At 58.6% G+C, this 17619-nt stretch overlaps 1 protein-coding gene across 1 annotated transcript; it reads left to right on the top strand.

Moving 5' to 3' along the window:
• Positions 1–2314: 2314 nt before the first annotated feature.
• On the top strand, positions 2315–7524 carry REPIN1 (replication initiator 1). Its single transcript, XM_081102378.1, has 3 exons — positions 2315–2436; positions 3102–3287; positions 4572–7524. Exons 2-3 carry the CDS (start codon positions 3143–3145, stop codon positions 6296–6298), a joined length of 1872 nt encoding a protein of 623 aa, XP_080958504.1. The 5' UTR covers positions 2315–2436; positions 3102–3142; the 3' UTR covers positions 6299–7524.
• Positions 7525–17619: the final 10095 nt, after the last annotated feature.

Raw genomic sequence — 17619 nt, 5'->3', positions numbered from 1 at the left:
ACAGCAACTCCAAAGGCCCTACGGGGGGGGGGGGGGGGGAGGGGGGCATGAGCTGTTGAGGCTGGGACAGTGGCCACCAGGACCCCGAGCTAGAGAGGTAGGCCTGGTCAGGCCAGATAGAGCAGGAGAGGCTGTGGCAGTGGTTTGTGATGTTTTCAAAATGTGACGTACGCCACCTGATCTATGTTTAAAAGGGTTAACCTGGTTCGGGAGACCGAGCTCCAGGGCAGCTGTGGGGGGCCAGGTGGGAGCCGTGGACGTGGGGAGAGGTGAGAAGTGGTGAGCGGGGCCTCGCAACCCTGGTGCTGGTACAGGAACTCTGAGGTCCCTCCTTGGTTTCCTTCTGACCAACTAAGTTCCTTTCCTTTTAGGAAAACAGACTCCCGGCACTAGATCTGCAGCAGGAAGCGTCCGTTGCTGCAGAGTTCGGGCTGGCATTCGATCCCAGTTGAGGGCTGCTCTTCCAGGGCCCATCCTTGCCAGGCACTCTGTGTGTGTGGTGCCTGTCAGGATCTTCTTAGGACTGCAGCAGCAGAAGCACACTGATCTTTTCCGGAAGAGTTTCCACATGACCTAGCGAGCCTGCTCTCACCTGAGACGCCAGCCTTGGGCAGCCAGGGCCTTGCTCAGGGTGTCCCCGGGCTGAGGCGGCTCTAGGAACGGAGGACGCACAGTGATGGTGCCGGTGCGAGGCCCTCCCAGCAGAGGTGGCCTCTGTCAAGGTGAACGTGGTCGCAGGTGCTTTATTCCTCCTGCCCACGCTGCCTGGAAGCACCTGGAAGAAGCTCGGCCAGTGCCCCAATCGGCCTTCAGGATGCTGTCTGCAGCAGGAGCTGACCATAAGGTAAGTTCCGTTAGAATGAAGTTTTCCTCTCTTCTCTCTGTTCCCTAGTCTCCTCTAGCGTTTCAACAGGCATCCACTCGGAAACTGTCAACGAGCATTTGGCTTTATTCCATTTTATGACACTGCCACCGCTAACCCAGGGTCAGAGGGCATTGTGGGCCGCTTCTGCCTGGCTCCCGGTCAGGCCTGCACCTGGCGCCGTGGCAGATGGTGCACGCTGATTAAATATTTGTTGGGTGTATGAACGGGGCCTGAAACAGTCTGTTTCCAAGAGGCGGGTGGAGTTTTCCCTCTTGCAGACACAGAGCTGCTTCTAAACAATACCTGGGCATCTTCATAGAGCCTGAGGCACGAAAGACGAATCTATAATGACACAGAAAAACAGAAAAGTTTGAACAATTTATTCGTACATTTATGCTGCCGTTAAGAATCATGTTATAAAACAGAGGGTGTGTGTGTGTGTGGGGGGGAATTCACAGTAGTGTTAAGTGAAAAGGGCAGAATACATCTTTGCAAAAGCATTATCCGAATTATGTCCAATATGCACAGATAAGCATAGAAAAGCATTGGAGGACACATACCAAAATATTAACTGTAACTCACTCTAGTATGAGAGATTTTATATTCTTTTTCCTATTTATGGGACAGATTGTAAAAGTGTTTCAGATATTGGTACAATTAAAAAATGGCCTTTACTGGAAAGCATGAGACTGCAGGAGCCTGGGAAACTCAGGCAGGGTTTGTTTGGAAAGCGAAGGCCACCTGCTCCGCTCGCGGTGAGTCCGCGGCGCAGGCTCGCACCTGCCTCCGCGCTCGCCCACCTGCTGCCTCGCGTTTCCAAACGGAGGCCCCGAAGCGCGAACGGCCCCGCCCGCGGCCGCCGGAACTCCTCTCCCCTCTTCGCTCGTCTCTGGAAAGAGCGCGTTCCTTTCCACGGTTCACGCCATCGGGCGTTTTCCGCCTCCGCTTCTGCACAGACTCTCGGGTGGCGGTCAGCGCGGCTCAGACCCCTCGGCCAAGGTCAAGGCGGCCCGAGAGCGAGGGCGTGGCCGGGGCGGGCGTGCCCGAGGGAGAGGCTGGGGCGAGCTGGGAGCCGTGGGAAGCCGCCGAGGCCGAGGCCGGGTCCGGCCGAATGACAAGTCCAGCCACGCGGTCGCCCTGGGACGCGCGTCCTCCGTGGGGACAAAGGGCCGGGAAACTCGAGCCGGGCCCGATCCGGAACAGCCGGCGGTGGTCGCCATGGCAACGGAGTCGGGCCCTCGGCCGCCTCCCCCCGCCCGGCCCGCGAGGGGGCGCTGGGGGCCGCGAGGGCTCCACTTGGCGGGCCGCGCCGCCCGGCCGACCCGCCCCTCCCTCCCTCCCTCCCTCCCTCCGCCCGCGGCCGCCGGCCGGAGCCCGAGACTGACCCTCGGCAGCTTCTGTAGTCACGTGGCGCTGGGAACCGGCGGGGGGGCGGGGGCGGCTGGGCACGGGCCTGGCGGTGCTGAACCCGAACCGGCTGCTGTCGCCGCGGCGGGTGGGAGCGCGGCCGCCGGCGCCGGCTTTCCGGCCTCATGGACGCGCAGCGCGCTTCCCCGCGCCCGGCGGGAGAGGTTCGTCTCGGGCCGGGCGCGGGGTTCCGCGCGGGCCGTGGCGGGGGCGGCCCAGCCTGCCGGGCGCATGACCGTGTGCGCGCGGTGCGGGGGGCACCAGCCGACCGGAGCGGGGGGGCGGGGAGGGGGGCGCCTGCGCACCTGCGCACCGGCTCCCCGGGGTGCTCTCCGCGGGGGTCCGCCAGCGCCCGCTAGGGGAGTGCGGGCTGTGGGTCGGGGACCTGCGCGCATACAAAGGGGGGGGGTGTGGGGTCTCCGCGGCCCTTTGGCACCCGGGGCGCCCAGGGGCTGCTGGCCCGCCGCGGGCACTAGCTCAGCCCCCGGGAAACGGGCCTGGAATTCCTGTTGGGAGGAGGGCGGGGGGAGGGGGGCCGCCGGGATCCGGAGTTGCTGCCTGGTCCGGCCTCGGGCCGTCCGCGCGGAGAGTGCGTGCCGTGACCGGACCGGCGGAGGAAGTGACCCCCGACGCCGCGGTGCGCGTCCCCGGCGCAGGGGACACATGCATCTGTGACTGTGATGAGAGCCATTAAGGTCACTCCGCCGCCGGGGGTGGGGCTCGGGTGGGGGAGGGGGTGGTGGCTGGCGAGGACACAAAGATGACTGCCCGCCCGCCCGCCCTGGCGGAGCGCGGAGCCTCACGCTTGCTTTCTCCCCCCGCCCCACAGGTGAGGCTGGCCTCTCTGCAGTCCGAGGCCTGAGCTCTGCCATGGGGGTAGGGGTGTCATTACTCCTGCAGTTTTCTCTGACGTCTGGGGGCCACCGGAGTGTGGGCCGAAGCCGGCGCTACAGCCGCAGGAGCCTCCCCAGCAGGAGCTGGAACAAACCTCATCTCCAGCTCCACAGCCTCCAGGGTAGAGTCCGGCCTTCTTCACTGGGTTCCCCATCCGTTCCACAGCCCCCGGGCTCAGGCCCCGTCCCTGGAAGGAAGGGTGCCTGTGGGGGAAGGATCCCATTCTCCTATCCTGGAGCCTGCCCTGCTCTAAGTCTGGCCGCTGGGAATGAGTCATGTCTGTGATCCTCAGAGGAGTGCAGACTCCAGGGAGTTTAGGAGGATGTGTCTGGAGCTTTTGAACAGGAGTCTAACCCCCATCCACCCCTTAGTGGGCTTAGGAGGCTGTCCTGCAGGAATCTGGGCTCCCTGGCGGTTTGGAGTTCCTGAAAATGGGGCAGCCCTTGCTGGGGTTGGGGCAGGACCAGACATAACCTCTTCTTTCCTCCCCTGCTCTTGCCCCAATAATCCCTTCCATCCAAGGGAGGTCGCGCCAGGGCCCTAGGCCCCCGGGGGGGGAGCAGGTTGTGAGTGTTCCTTCCCGCAGTGCCCTAATCATGCATGTGTGGGTGGAGGGGGGCAGGTGGGCAGAACGTGGGCACCGTCTGGACAGGCGGTGGCCTGGCCTCCTGCTGGGAGTAGCATCCAGCTCCCCTCCTGTTCCCAGCAGGGCTGTTCCCACCCCCCTCTCCTGGCTTCTACCCTGAGAGACAGAGTTAGGGAGGCGGAAAAAGCCTTCTTCTGCTGTGATTAACATCAGGGAGAAGATAATAGGAATGAAAGGCTAGAGCAGTTTCTATAGAGCATTACAAACGCAGGTTTTCAGAGGGAAGAACACTGGCCTGGGAGTTTAGACCTAATCCTGGTTCTGTTGTTGGTTGACTGTGTCCTCTCAGGCCGGTCTTACCACCTTTTATGCCTCCTGGTTGCTACATCTACCAAACAGAGCTTCATGTTTGCTCATCCAGCCTCACAGAGTTGCTGTGAAGCTGTTGTGGCAACAGGAAGTCGCAGGGACAGGAGAGGGCAGCAGGGCCGCACTTGGAAAAGCACGAAGTGCCGCGGAGAGAGGCGGTCGCTTTCCGGAGAGGCAGAAACGCTTGTGCAGCCGATATGGAGTGCTTACCCATGCCAGGCACATGGCGGCCAGGAGGGGGATTCCAAGAAGTGTCAGGGCCAATAAGACTCATGACAAATACACTTGCAATGTGTCTGGAAGCCCAAGAGTGAACTAATATAGAAGAGTAGCCTAGATTCAAGGGCTCTAGGGACCCAGCGGGGAGAGCTCCCTCGGGCTGGGGTGGCCGGGGAGGACTGGGGGCAGGGCGAGTGGACCTCTGGTGTGACTGTGCTTTCCCACCCACAGCAGAGGAAGAACCGATGCTGGAACGACGCTGCAGGGGCCCCCTGGCCATGGGCTCGGCCCAGCCCCAGCTCCTTTCTGGGCCCTCCCGGGAGTCGTCCCAGACCCTGGAGAAGGAGCCCCACGGGCTGAGGTTACAAGGTACCTCGGTGGCCCAGCCAGGCAGCCAAGCTCCAGGTCGGGTCCATCGCTGTGCCCACTGTCGCCGGCACTTCCCCGGCTGGGTGGCCCTGTGGCTTCATGCCCGACACTGCCAGGCCCGGCTGCCCCTGGTCTGCCCGGAATGCGGCCGCCGCTGCCGACACGCCCCCTTCTTGGCCCTGCACTGCCAGGTCCATGCGGCTGCCACTCCAGACCTGGGCTTCTCCTGCCACCTCTGCAAGCAGAGCTTCCGAGGCTGGGTGGCCCTGGTTCTGCACCTGCGGGCCCACTCGGCTGCCAAGCGGCCCAACGCCTGCCCCGAGTGTGAGAGACGCTTCTGGCGACGAAAGCAGCTTCGAGTGCATCTGCGGAGGTGCCATCCCCCTACGCCTGAGGCCCGGCCATTCATATGTGGCAATTGTGGCAGGAGCTTTGCCCAGTGGGACCAGCTAGTTGCTCACAAACGGGTGCATGTAGCCGAGGCCCTGGAGGAGGCAGCAGCCAAGGCTCTGGGGCCCCGGCCCAGGGGCCGCCCGGCAGTGACTGCCCCCCGGCCCGGGGGAGATGCCGTTGACCGTCCCTTTCAGTGTGCCTGCTGTGGCAAGCGCTTCCGGCACAAACCCAACCTGATCGCCCACCGCCGCGTGCATACGGGCGAGCGGCCCCACCAGTGCCCCGAGTGCGGGAAGCGCTTCACCAACAAGCCCTACCTGACCTCACACCGGCGCATCCACACTGGCGAGAAGCCCTACCCGTGCAGCGAGTGCGGGCGCCGCTTCCGCCACAAGCCCAACCTGCTGTCCCACAGCAAGATCCACAGGCGGTCCGAGGGGTCCACCCAGAGCGCCGCCCGCGCAGGGAGCCCCCAGCTGCCAGCCGGTCCCCGGGAATCCGCGGAGCCCACCGCACAGGCCCCACCGAGGCCGGCCCAGGAGCCTGCCCCCGCGCCTCTGCTGGAGGCGGCCGGAGAGGGCCCCCCGGACCAGGCGGAAGCACCCCCATATGTCTACAGCTGCGAGGACTGTGGCAGGAGCTTCCGGCTGGAGCGCTTCCTGCGGGCCCACCAGCGGCAGCACACGGGGGAGCGGCCCTTCGTCTGCACCGAGTGCGGGAAGAACTTCGGCAAGAAGACCCACCTGGTGGCCCACTCCCGGGTCCACTCCGGGGAGCGGCCCTTCGCCTGCGAGGAGTGCGGGCGCCGCTTCTCCCAGGGGAGCCACCTGGCGGCCCACCGGCGCGACCACGCGCCCGAGCGGCCCTTCGTCTGCCCGGACTGTGGCAAGGCCTTCCGCCACAAGCCCTACCTGGCGGCCCACCGGCGCATCCACACCGGCGAGAAGCCCTACGTCTGCCCCGACTGCGGTAAAGCCTTCAGCCAGAAGTCCAACCTGGTGTCCCACCGGCGCATCCACACGGGCGAGCGCCCCTACGCCTGCCCCGACTGCGACCGGAGCTTCAGCCAGAAGTCCAACCTCATCACCCACCGCAAGAGCCACATCCGGGACGGCGCCTTCTGCTGTGCCATCTGTGGGCAGACCTTTGACGATGAGGAGAAGCTCCTGGCCCATCAGAAGAAGCATGATATCTGAGGGCAGGGGCATCATTCGGGAGGAAGCGGTGCAGTGCCGCCGCAGGGCCTGTGCTGCTGCTGGTGTAGCGAGGGCTGGAGGGGCAGGCCCTGGTAGAGAGGGCGGCCAGCCCCCACACCTTAGGCCAGGGAGCCCCCTGCAGAGCACAGGGACCGGCCTCCAGCTGGGGTTGGCCAAGGTTCCCTCCGCTGTCCTGTGCCCTGGAAAAGTAGCAATAGCATCTGTACCCACCCCTTAGTGTCTGCCCTCCGCTGGAGGGGCTACCGGTGGACAGGACGACCCTTCTCTGGTGTTAACGCCTTAATGTCCCTGCCTTTTATTTTGACTCCTTTAGCTTGTTTTTGGAAGTAGGTGTGGTACAGTCCATAGTAAAGAGCGCTTGGGAAGCAAAGCGGACCAGCTGGATACAGCCGGGGGAACCTGTTGGCCTTGTTAGGCAGCCCTGGGAGGTGAAGCCAAGCTGCTCAGACCTATCCCACCCCAACCCTCCCACCTGCCCCTGCATTGGCACCCAGTCTTGGAGAGACCCATCGACTGTTAGTCTCGGCTTCCCTTCCTTCCTAGAGGTCAGTTCTGGTTTCTGCACAGGTCACCCCATTTGATTTTTAAAAAAATATATATATTTTTATTGATTTCAAAGAGGATTGGAGAGGGAGAGAGAGAAGCATCAGTGATGAGAGAGAATCATTGATTGGCTGCTTCCTGCACACCCCCTCCTGGGGATCGAGCCTGCAACCAGGGCATGTACCCTGACCTGGAACCTAACCATGACCTCCTGGTTCATAGGTCAACACTCAATCACTGAGCCACACCAGCCAGGCCCATCTGACTCTCCCCATGCCTAGAGCACCCCCTGGCTGTCAGCAGTCCTGTGTCCAGGATTTTGTCTAAACACCCCAATTATCCTTCACACCTTCCAGAACCCCACATGTCGTAGTGGGATTGCCTGGCTGATATCAGAGGGAGAAAGGGGTGAGTTTCCTTTTCCACATTTCTAGTGTCTGGATGCCTAGCCTCTGCTTGAACACTTAGGTGACGGAGTCCCCACCTCCTGAGGCCCTGGTTCTACCGTAGGGTAATTCTAATTGTTCGAAGTGATTCCTTATAATGAATGAAATCTGCTTTCCTGTAATTCCTACCTAGTGGGCCTTGTTCTGTTCTCTGGAACTAAACAACTACCACCCTCCTTTTCAAATTAGAGAATAAAGATTTGGTTTTAGAACTGGTGGCTGAGACGTGGTCCTTTCTCCCTGGAGCTGTGGTGTTGGGAGGAGGAGGGGGATGCTGTGGGGAGGAGGACGTGGTAGCAGGCCAAGTGCCCCGATTTGAGCCCCTCTGTGCCTGCTTCCAGTTCTTCCCCAGGGAAGGCCAGGGGCACCCAGCAAGGGGCCAAGTTCTCTAGGGGTTCAGCCGTCTGTGGGTCAGGTCTGACTTGTTGGGTGCCAGTTATTGGGGAAAAGTTCTGATTTGATTTTGTCCTGCAATGCCTCCCTGGCTGGCCTGCTGGACTTCCCCACATCTGTTACTCTGGACGCTTCCTGGTACTGTTGTTTCAGACAGATAAGATGGCCTATTTTTGACAGGAATCAATAGGCCCTTTTCTTGCCAGCCTTCGTAATTTCTGCACAGGTTACTGGCACCTGGCATAGTCTGGTGCATAATAATAATAGCCACAAATGGTTTATGTCAGTGGCACCTGGCAAAGAAGTGTTCCTAAATTATCTTGTGCAGTAGGTACTCTTCTTTTACAGATGAATGCAGTTGCTCAAGGTCATGTAACTGGTGCTTGCCAGAGGTCAGCCTGACTCCTGGAACCTGTGCTTTGACCATGGCCATGGAGGATGCTGCTGCTTTGGGTGAAGATAAGTATTCAGTGCCTACTGTGTGCTTGATGTTGGGGTGGAAACAGGGTTTACAAAGATAAGCCCCAATTTTCCCCCTTAGAAGGCCTAAGTTTGGGGTGGACATATATGTGTACACAAATAATGAGTACAGAGAGATGGACATGAGGGTGCGTGGCGCTCCAAGTGAAGGAAGCAGGCAGCTTCAACGCTTCACATTGGCTTCCGGGGTTATGGGACCACTTAGAAGCCTGTGTCTTTGATGGCTAATTAGCTTTCAGAACCTGGGGGCGTTGTGTCAAAGTCTCACCTAAATGTTTAAGGAAGCTGAGGGCTTCAAGGGAAGGGAGCAGTGCTTTATGGTGGGGGGGGAGGGGGAGGAGTATCAGGGAAGTAGGTAGATGGAGTGAAGGTTAGGGAGCAGGAGACAGGTCCTCAGGCATCTAGGGTTATTATGGGGGGTGGGGGGGGGGGGGAAGAGTCAGAGAAAAGGTGAGGGAGAGGGGATCTGACCAGGGGTTCTGACTTTTTGAAAACTTAACCTTTAAAGAAAACGCCTGGTATGTGGGGAAGACGAGCACCAAAAGTCCTCTACTGCTCTGCTGGCCACTGCTTTTGGGTAGAGGTGGTGAGAAGAGGGCCAAGGAAGGGTCAGGGAACGCCACAGAAGTGGCCTCGAGCGGGCTGGTAGGGCAGGATAGAGCGAACTTGCCCCTAGAGCCCTGCAGGGGACCCAGTGGGCCCCAAGCCCTTGCTCAGCATGGCACATGCTGCCAGCAGTCTTGAAGGAGGAACTGCCGGGGTTGGATGGTCCGAGCTCTGCTGACAGGAGCTGCCCTTCTGAAGAGCCCTGGGCTGTTTCTGTTTTCTCCCACGATCACAGAATTATTCAATTATCTTGTCAAAATTAAACAATGCAGATATACTTAGATACGTTTTTTCATGTGGAAGTCTTTCATTCCCTCTCTTCCTCCCTCCACACCTTACTCCGTGTAGGGACTTGGAGGGCAGCGCCTTCCAGAACACTTTTCTGTGCATTTGCAGATATGAACATATAGCCTCCTTTTTTACTTTATGGAAAGAGGACCCAGCTGTGCTTCATTCTTTCTACCCTCTAGATAACCTTGGTCATGAAATGTCAATCTGGAGGAGGTCTCTCTCTCTGTAGAGGAGGAAACAGGCCCAGAGGGTGGCTGTGACTGTCCCACTTGAACCCAGTGGCAGATACGGAACTAGAACACGAATCCCCAAGCCTTCGCCAGGTGTTCTAGAAAATAAAGAGATGAATGAGACTCTACAGAGTTGATGGCCTAGTGATGCCTGGCTTCCCTGTGGGGTTACTTTACAAAAGCTTCTATGGATGATAGAACCAATTAGGGCCCTGCAAAAAATCCAGCAAAGTATGCGTGCAACTCTTTTACAGACGAGTAAGTCAAAATCCAGAGACAGAATGTGTCTTTTGTAAAAAATGCACACCCAGTTTGTGGTCAGACTTTGCTAGAACCTTGGTCGCCGGTTTCTATTGTGCGGAGAGGCTAAACAGCAGCTGGGCCGTGGCAGATGCCTCGCAGGCAGCTGCGGCCATTACTAGAGGGCTTGCAGGAAGTCTCAGCGCCCCGTTCCTGTTGGTAGCAACCTCCGTCCCAAAGGCGGTTTCTAAGCGGCTCCCGAGAGCACCTGCCCGTGGGAGCGGACGCGGCTGGCTCCCGGTGAGGAATTCGGACACCAAGGAGCGCTTCCAGTCCCGGGGGGAGGAGAGGAAAGTCTTCCAGAAGGTTCCCGGGAACAGAAGACCCTCCCTGGCTACCTGGACCCGCCTCCAACGCAGCGGGGACACTCGATCCCAGATGGCTGTTTCCTCCACCCGCAGCCGGGGGTTGGGTTGAATGAGACCTCGGGGCCGCTGGTCGCGCCCACGGCGTGCAGGGCCGCGCGGGTGCGGAGGGCGATTTCTCTCCCGTCACACGAGACACGCACATCGCGCTCACGCCTGGTGCCCGCACCACCGCCACGGCACATGCACACTCGAGTGTGAGCGTCCGAGCGGGTTCCCGCTTCTTCCCCCAGGCCCGGCGCCCGGAGCGTCGGCCCGACCGGGTGGATTTCACAGCGCGATCTGCGGGGCCGGACGGGAGGGCCCCGGGGAGACAGGGCAGGGTGCCCGGCAGAGCCTGGCTCGTCCCCGCCCGTCCTCCCCGCGAAGCCCAGGGCACCGATCAGGTGCCGCGCGGCCAGCGAGTTCACAGCGGCCCCGGCGGCGCCGAGGGAGGCGACGTTCGCCCGCCGACCCCGCCTATTGGTTCCGGAGAACAAAAGGGCCGCCCCGCGGGCGTCTCCGATAGGGCCGAGGCGGTCATCTGAGCGGCGCATCCAATCAGGCGGCGGGGCGGCCCGGGGGTGCCAGGCGCGCCAGCCAATCAGGGGCGCGCGCCCGTCCCCCTGCCGGGTCTGGCGGGGCCGGGCGCCCGGCGTCCACGCCGCCCCGGGTGGCAGTTCCCGTTAACCTTAGCCTCAAAGTCAAAGGTATTTATTCCCGTCCCGCCCTCCGAGCCCGGAGTCAGGGCGGGAGGGGCGTGCGGAGGTTCCGGCCGCGCGTCGGCGCCGGCGCCCGGGCGCTCCTCCCGCGCTGCCGCCACCCACCCCGGGCTGGAGGCGGCCTCGGGGTCCCCTGAGCCCCCCGCTCCGGCCTCGAACTCTGCCCGCTCCCACACAGCCGTGGGGACGGGCTCGGGGCGCGCGCGGGAGGGGCTGCCGGCCGGGCCGAGGGCCGGAGGGGCGGTGACAGCGGGAGGAGCCGGGTGCCGAGCGCGGGACTGTCCGGGAGAGGCCGGGCTCGGGGGGCAGCAGCCCCGCGCTCGCCGAACTGACATTCGGTGCCTGATAAACATCGGAGGGTGGGGGCTGGGGTCGGGGTGAGGACAATGAGGGGAGCACTGCAGAAACTGAGGTGTGTGAGGGTCTCCCTGAAACCTCCATTCCAGGAAAGCGGCACAGCGGCCCGGATCTCAGGGGGCGGGTGGGGAGTGGGGTGGGCGCTGGGGCTGTCCCCGGTGCAGGTGGAGGACATGAGACGGTGCCCCGATGGCCCTTTGGACAGGATGGAGCCTGGAGTTGGGTCTTGGTCAGCCAGAGCCTGGGTGGGGTGTGGTCGAAGCCCCAGAGGCTGGGGGGGGGGGGGGGGCGGGGGCGGGGATGAGATGGCAGAGGGCAGGAAAACGTCTAGGCTTAGGCTGTTGTGCTTTTGTTGTTTTTTTTTTTTTTGAGGGGGGGTGTCCCTGTGTTTATCTGTAAAATGAAAAGACTAGAGCAGTGGTTCTCAACCTTCCTGATGCCGCGACCCTTTAATACAGTTCCTCATGTTGTGGTGACCCCCAACCATAAAATTATTTTTGTTGCTACTTCATAACTGTAATGTTGCTACTGTTATGAATCGTCATGTAAATATCTTATATGCAGATGTATTTTCATTGTTACAAACTGAACATAATTAAAGCATAGTGATTCATCACAAAAACTATGTAATTATATATGTGTTTTCCGATGGTCTTAGGTGACCCCTGTAAAAGGATCGTTCGACCCCCCAAGGGGTCGCGACCCACAGGTTGAGAACCGCTGGACTAGAGGGTCTTTCAGCTCTAAGGTTCTGTGACTCTGTAATCTGTTTTGGAATTAGTTTCTTTTATTTAAATGTTCCTTTATTAAAATTGTTATCAATGGTTTGTCAGCATGTGGGACCTTGTGCTGGGTGCTGAGGAGAGAGAAATAGTCTCTGTGTTAAGATGTTTACAGTCTTGTGGAGACAGACAAAATGTTACTGTACCATGTGGATGGTGCTGGGCTGGGCGGATGCACAGGTCAAACAGAGAAGGGCCCCTAACTGAGCCTGACAACCCCCAAAACCTTCCTGGTCTCCGTGATCCCTGGTCCGGGCTGGGCAGGGAAGGGTTGGGCAACAGTATCCAGGACTGGTCACCGGCATGCCACGACATGGCCGGGTCAGGGGGCAGAGAGGGCCAGCTGGCGGGCGGAGCCTCAGGCAGTGAGCAGAGGTGAGCAGAGGCCAATTTTAAATGGTCTCACCAAGAAATTTTTAGCTGAACCCGAAGGTGTTGAGAACCCATTGAAGTATTTTGCGCAAAGTAGGAACATGTCCCAGTTGTCACATTGCTTTGAGTGCTGGGTGGTAGGTGGGTTGGAGGGGCAAGATAAGCTATAAAACAGGCACGGTGTCCAGGAGAGAGCGGTGAGGCCTGAGCTAAGGCCGTGGCAGGAGGAGGTCTGACGGTCTTAAAAATAGCACTGGTACCACTTAGTGACTGACCCGTGTGTGTGGGCGTTTGTGCTCGGTGGTAGCGAAGGTGGTGCCTTTTTGAAAGGCCTGATGAAGACCCACTGTCATCTCTGGGGAAGCAAGGGAGGTCTGGGGTCAAGTGCAGAACATGGTGGAGGTGGTCAGGCCCATGCACCTGCCCCTGGACAGAGGTCAGCTGAGGAATCCAAGGTTTCCTAGGGCCGAGTGGCCTGGAGGGGAGAGCGAGGTCAGGGTGTGCAGGAGGAGACCTGCCGTCTAATTCTGTTCGAGTCAGAGAGTGTCAACTCTGGGCCTCGCTCTCCTCATCTTACAAGAGGGAAACACTTCCTACTTTTCCCAAGCGCCTTCAAGTGCAGCACACACTAGAAAAGGATTTATAGGTGAAAGTGACGCTTGTTCAGTGTCGTGAGCAGTTGGTTTTGTCCCTGGTCTTCAGATCAGGTAATGGGAGGTCCCAGGCCCTGGCAGGCTCCTAAGTCCTGGACTTCGGGTGGAGGAACATGGGTGCTGCTCCCTCTTTTAAAAGGACACTGGGGTGGGGATGCCATGGGTGTGGGGCAGGTGTGGGGGCATGGAGGTGGGGGGTGGGACAGTCACAGCAAAGACGTGCATGTAAGGCAGGTAGAGGAAGAAGTCCTGCAAGGAGTTGCCACCAGAATGGGTCTGGGGTCAAATCAGGGACCTCCAGGAAGTGGAGAAGCCTGGGGAACTGGCTGCCTAGGCTGTCCGTGGACTTGGTTCCCAAGGAAGGCTGGCGGGTACAAACTGAGGTCACTAAAATGGGCTCTCCCTCCTGGGGAAACCCCGGGATACAGTTCTTACAAGGCGGGGAGTGTGTGGCGGGAGATGTGGCTACTGCAGTGACCTAAAAAGAAGTCATCTCGTACCTTGTGAACATTTTTCAGTCTTTTCAACTGTCCCTTCCATTTGAGATAACAATTCTGTACATTAGGGACAAGCATCATTTGCATTTGCAGATGGGGAAACTGTGGCCCAGAGAAGAGAAGCAGTTGGCCTTGGTTCCCATGGCTAATCAGAAGCAAACCCCAGTCCGGCTGGTATGGCTGTTGGTTGAGTGTCGTCCCGTGCACCAGGAGGTCTCCAGTTCGTTTCCTGGTCAGGGCACACGCCCAGGTCGCAAGCTTGATCCCCAGTAGAGGACGTGCGGAGGCAGCTGATTGAAGTTTCTCTCTCACCAATGTTTCTATCTCCCCCTCCCTTCCTCTCTCTGAAATCAATAAAAACATATATATATATATATTTTTTTTTTAAGAAGCAAACCCCATCCCAAGCTCTCAGCCCCCCCACCCCTCCACTGAGGAATCAGCCAGCAGAGAGTGGGCCAGCCAGACTAGGCAGAGGGTAGGAGGCTGGTTAGAGTGGGTGAGGCACGGAGGGCCAGGTGGGGTTAAGCCAGCTGAGGGCTGGGAGAGATGTGATTAAGAGAAAGTAGGGAAGCATGGACCAAGGGGCAGAGGGAGGCCAGCCTGATGTGGTGGGGTACCTGGGGAAGGTTGTCCCCCGCCTGTTCCTTGCCTGCAGTTTCCTGTGGGGGCAGGATTGTTGGTATAAGTGATCATGGCAGACAGTGAGAACATGGGTGCAGCCCTGGGTCACAGCTCATGACTGAGCAGGGCCTAGGCCAGTGGTTCTCAACCTTGGCTGCACATTAGAATCACCTGGGAATCTGGAGAATGGGGCCCAGAAATCAGGATTTTAAAAAGATTCCCAGGTGATTCTAATGTGCAGCCAAGGTTGAGAACCACTGGCCTAGGAGCTGGGCCACCCCTCAAAGCCTCAGCTCCTGGTGCAGGGCATGTGGCCAGTCCCTGCTCTACTCTGACAAAGGACACATGAGGCGCGATCCACTTCTCCCCAGCAGGGGCCTGAGTCTGTGAAGAGAGATGTGCGTGGCTGGTGGGAAAGTCCCAGGGGCCTGAGCGTGGGCGGATGGGGGAGACCTGGACATGCCCCTGCACTGTGGCCCTTCTCCCCCAGCTGCTGTCCGCCCCTTCCCGCCCCCAAGTTTGTGCTGAGACCAAAGCTCCTTTGTTACCTTCCCCTGCCCCAGACCTCACCACCTGCCACAGGCCACAATCCCCGCTTTGTGTGTCTGGCAGTTGTCATGGCAGCTGCCCCAGCTGAGGGGACTCACGCCCCAGCTGCAGCCCGACCCCACGTAGGGAGGGTTGGGCCTGGAGCCAGGGGCTGGGAAGGGGATGGTGCTCAGGGCCCTGCCCTGAGACCTGCTCTCCACACAACTTGTTGGGCCGTCCGGGAAAGGTCACTGGAGTGTGGGGCCAGGGCCAAGCGGCCTTCATAGACTCAGTGGGCACTGGTGGGGGTGGCGGACTGGCCCCGTGGCCTCCTGTTTGCTGGCTGGGGCGTTTTGCTAGGCAGCCTGCTGGATGGGTTCCTGGGCATCTCTCAGGTCAACCGATGCGTCAGGTGGTGTGAGACTGTTGGGTGGCAGAATAAGAGAGAAGGGTGGAAAAGGCACAGCTTGGGGTGGGGCAGGGTGGACCTGGTGACCTGGCCGACCTGAAAGGAAGTGGCCATGGGGAGGGACTCTCCTGGGTTTGGCTAGCTCAGGGTTTGTCTGCAGGACACCTGCTTGCCTGTTTTCCAGATGTCCCACCTGAGCACACAGGTGGAGGTGGGCCCCCAAGACACGGCCTGCCCACCCCTATTCCTGCCCTCCGTGCTCCTCCTACCTTTGCCTTCTCATTCTTATTTCTTTCCCTGGGGCCCATGAGGGTCCACTTTCTTACGTGTCCACTTCTGTCTTACTCTGACCACAAGCCCTAGTGAGCCCAGGGGTTCCCAGGGATGAGGTAATTAATTCACTGTGAATTGTTCACTAAGAATTGAAGTCTTTCTGTCACCCGAGGCGATTTTTAAAAAATACATATTTTTATTGATTTCAGAAAGGAAGGGAGAGGGAGAGAAACATCAATGATGAGAGAGAATCATTGATCAGCTGACTCCTGCACGCCCCCTACTGGGGACCGATCTGCAACCCGGGCATGCGCCCTTGACTGGAATCGAACCCGAGACCCTTCAGTCCCCAGGCTGACGCTCTATCCACTGAGGCGATTTTTAGGTCTTAATACCTCTTGGAAGACAGAATCAGTCAGGTAGGACTGATTTGATTAGGCTAAGGGGCCTCTGGTGTCGTGTTAGGGTTTTGTGAATAAGGCCAAGCCCCATCCTCTGTCCTCATACTGACGTTGGCCCTGCCCCCTGTCTGAGTTTCCCCAACTTCCGGTGGCCTCCCTATTCGCCAGTCCCCTGAGCCACTTTAGGTGGACATCAGTGAGGCTTCCCCCGGCCGTGGGACACAGGGTGTATCAGGGCCCCCACGGTGGGCCTTTCCTCCCCTCTGCTCCGGGCTCCCCTTTCTCTGCCCCACAGGCAGATTTTGGTGTCTATAAACCACAGAAGGAGTGCAGAGCACACCCTACTGGGGAAATAGAATAAAAACAAAATCGCCAGCCAACTCAGAAAATCTCCTCGCAAAAGTAGGAGAGAAACAGCAGGTTTGTTTTGTTATGCTTAATCCTTACCCAAGGATATTTTTTCCATTGATTTCTAGAGAGAGTGGAAGGGAGGGAGGAGGGGGAGAAAGAGACAAAGAAACATCGATTGGTTGCAGGGGCTGGGGAACCTGCAGCCAAAGTACATGCTCTTGACCGGGAAATCGAACCCTGGACTCTTCTATGGGCGGGATGACGCTCTAACCCAGTGGTTCTCAACCTTCCTAATGCTGCGACCCTTTAATACAGTTCCTCATGTGGTGGTGACCCCCAACCATAAAATTATTTTCGTTGCTACTTCATAACTGTAATTTTGCTACTGTTATGAATCGTCATGTAAATATCTGATATGCAGGATGTATTTTCATTGTTACAAATTGAACATAATTAAAGCATAGTGATTCATCACAAAAACAATACGTAGTTATATATTCAAAATGTGTTTTCCGATGGTCTTAGGCGACCCCTATGAAAGGGTCATTTGACCCCAAAGGGGTCGCGACCCACAGGTTGAGAACCGCTGCTCTAACCACTGAGAAAACGGCTAGGGTCTTTGTTTTTATTATTGAATGATCACCACACCAGAATGAGATGCACATCACAGGAAGTCCACCAGGAGATTGCAAAGACAGAAAGAAATCTCACCTGTTACACAGCCCAGCAGGTGCAGTCTGTTACACACATGTTCTCCAGGTACACTGTCACTAGTCCTCCGGTGAGAGGACGTGACCTTTGTCACACAGAGTTCATCCCAGATTCACCTGGGAATGGGGGTGTTGGTGAATTGCCTTTGTCCAGAGGAAAAACACGCTTCTCATACCTTTATGACAGGAGGTAGTTTTGCAGCTTGGAGCCAGGTGTCCACCCAGGTTAGGGTCCCAGCCTCCCATGGGGTCAGGGAGACAGGGCGCTGTCTCCCTTGAGATTTACATTTCAAGGAGATGGCTTCCAGGTCCCTGAGAGAGACAGTGGTGGGTTGTAAAGCTGGCAAGAGGCTTATTTTGCCTTGGAAATGATTTATGTACATCTCAAAGAGACAGAGGAGAACCTGTGTTTAGAAATTTTCTAAAGAAATGTTCTGAAGGAAAGGGGAGGGGTTTCTCCCTTTCTGCACGAGGGAAAAATGTCTTCTCTGTATTTTAGATTCATATTTACCCTTATCTCCCCCACCCCCACCCACTTCTCTTGTTAGGGTCCAGATTCCCAGCCTGGGAAGGGGGCCTGGGAGAGAAGAGGGGGGACCCTTAGGATGGGGGCTTGGGGGCTCTCGAGGGCCCCAGGTGGGGAGCAAGATCAGACAGGGTTTCTTGTGAGGGTGGCTGGACTGAGGTGCCCTGGAGGAAGCTCCAGCTGATGGCCAGGAAAGCCCCATGGTCGCAGCTGCTGGAGCTGGTCTGAGAGCCACAGGTCCTCAGTGGGGCTCTTTGGGAGTGTGGGGTCTACGGGGCAGCAGGCGTGTGAAGCCAGAATCCTGTCCGTAGCAGAGGCAGTCCACGGTACCTGGTGGAGAGAATGAACCGCAGGCTGCCCACAGCCCACCTCTGAGCGCCACAGCGCTGCCAGGTGTTCTCTGTGTGGGGCTGTATCCCAGGTCCCGGGCCTTCCTCCGTGGGCACCAAGAGTTCCTGTCCT

The sequence above is a fragment of the Myotis nattereri genome (genome assembly GCF_964212035.1).
Source record: "Myotis nattereri genome assembly, chromosome: 11".
In the NCBI taxonomy this organism is placed as follows: Eukaryota; Metazoa; Chordata; class Mammalia; order Chiroptera; family Vespertilionidae; genus Myotis; species Myotis nattereri.
The sequence above is the reverse complement of the archived record's forward strand: the minus strand, read 5'-3'. Positions and strand labels throughout refer to the sequence as shown.

Coding starts and splice junctions, on each gene's coding strand:
- REPIN1 (XM_081102378.1), top strand. CDS start 3,143: ATGGGGGTAGGGGTGTCATTACTCCTGCAGTTTTCTCTGACGTCTGGG. Junction 3,288..4,571: donor CCAGCTCCACAGCCTCCAGG/GTAGAGTCCGGC, acceptor TCCCACCCACAG/CAGAGGAAGAACCGATGCTG.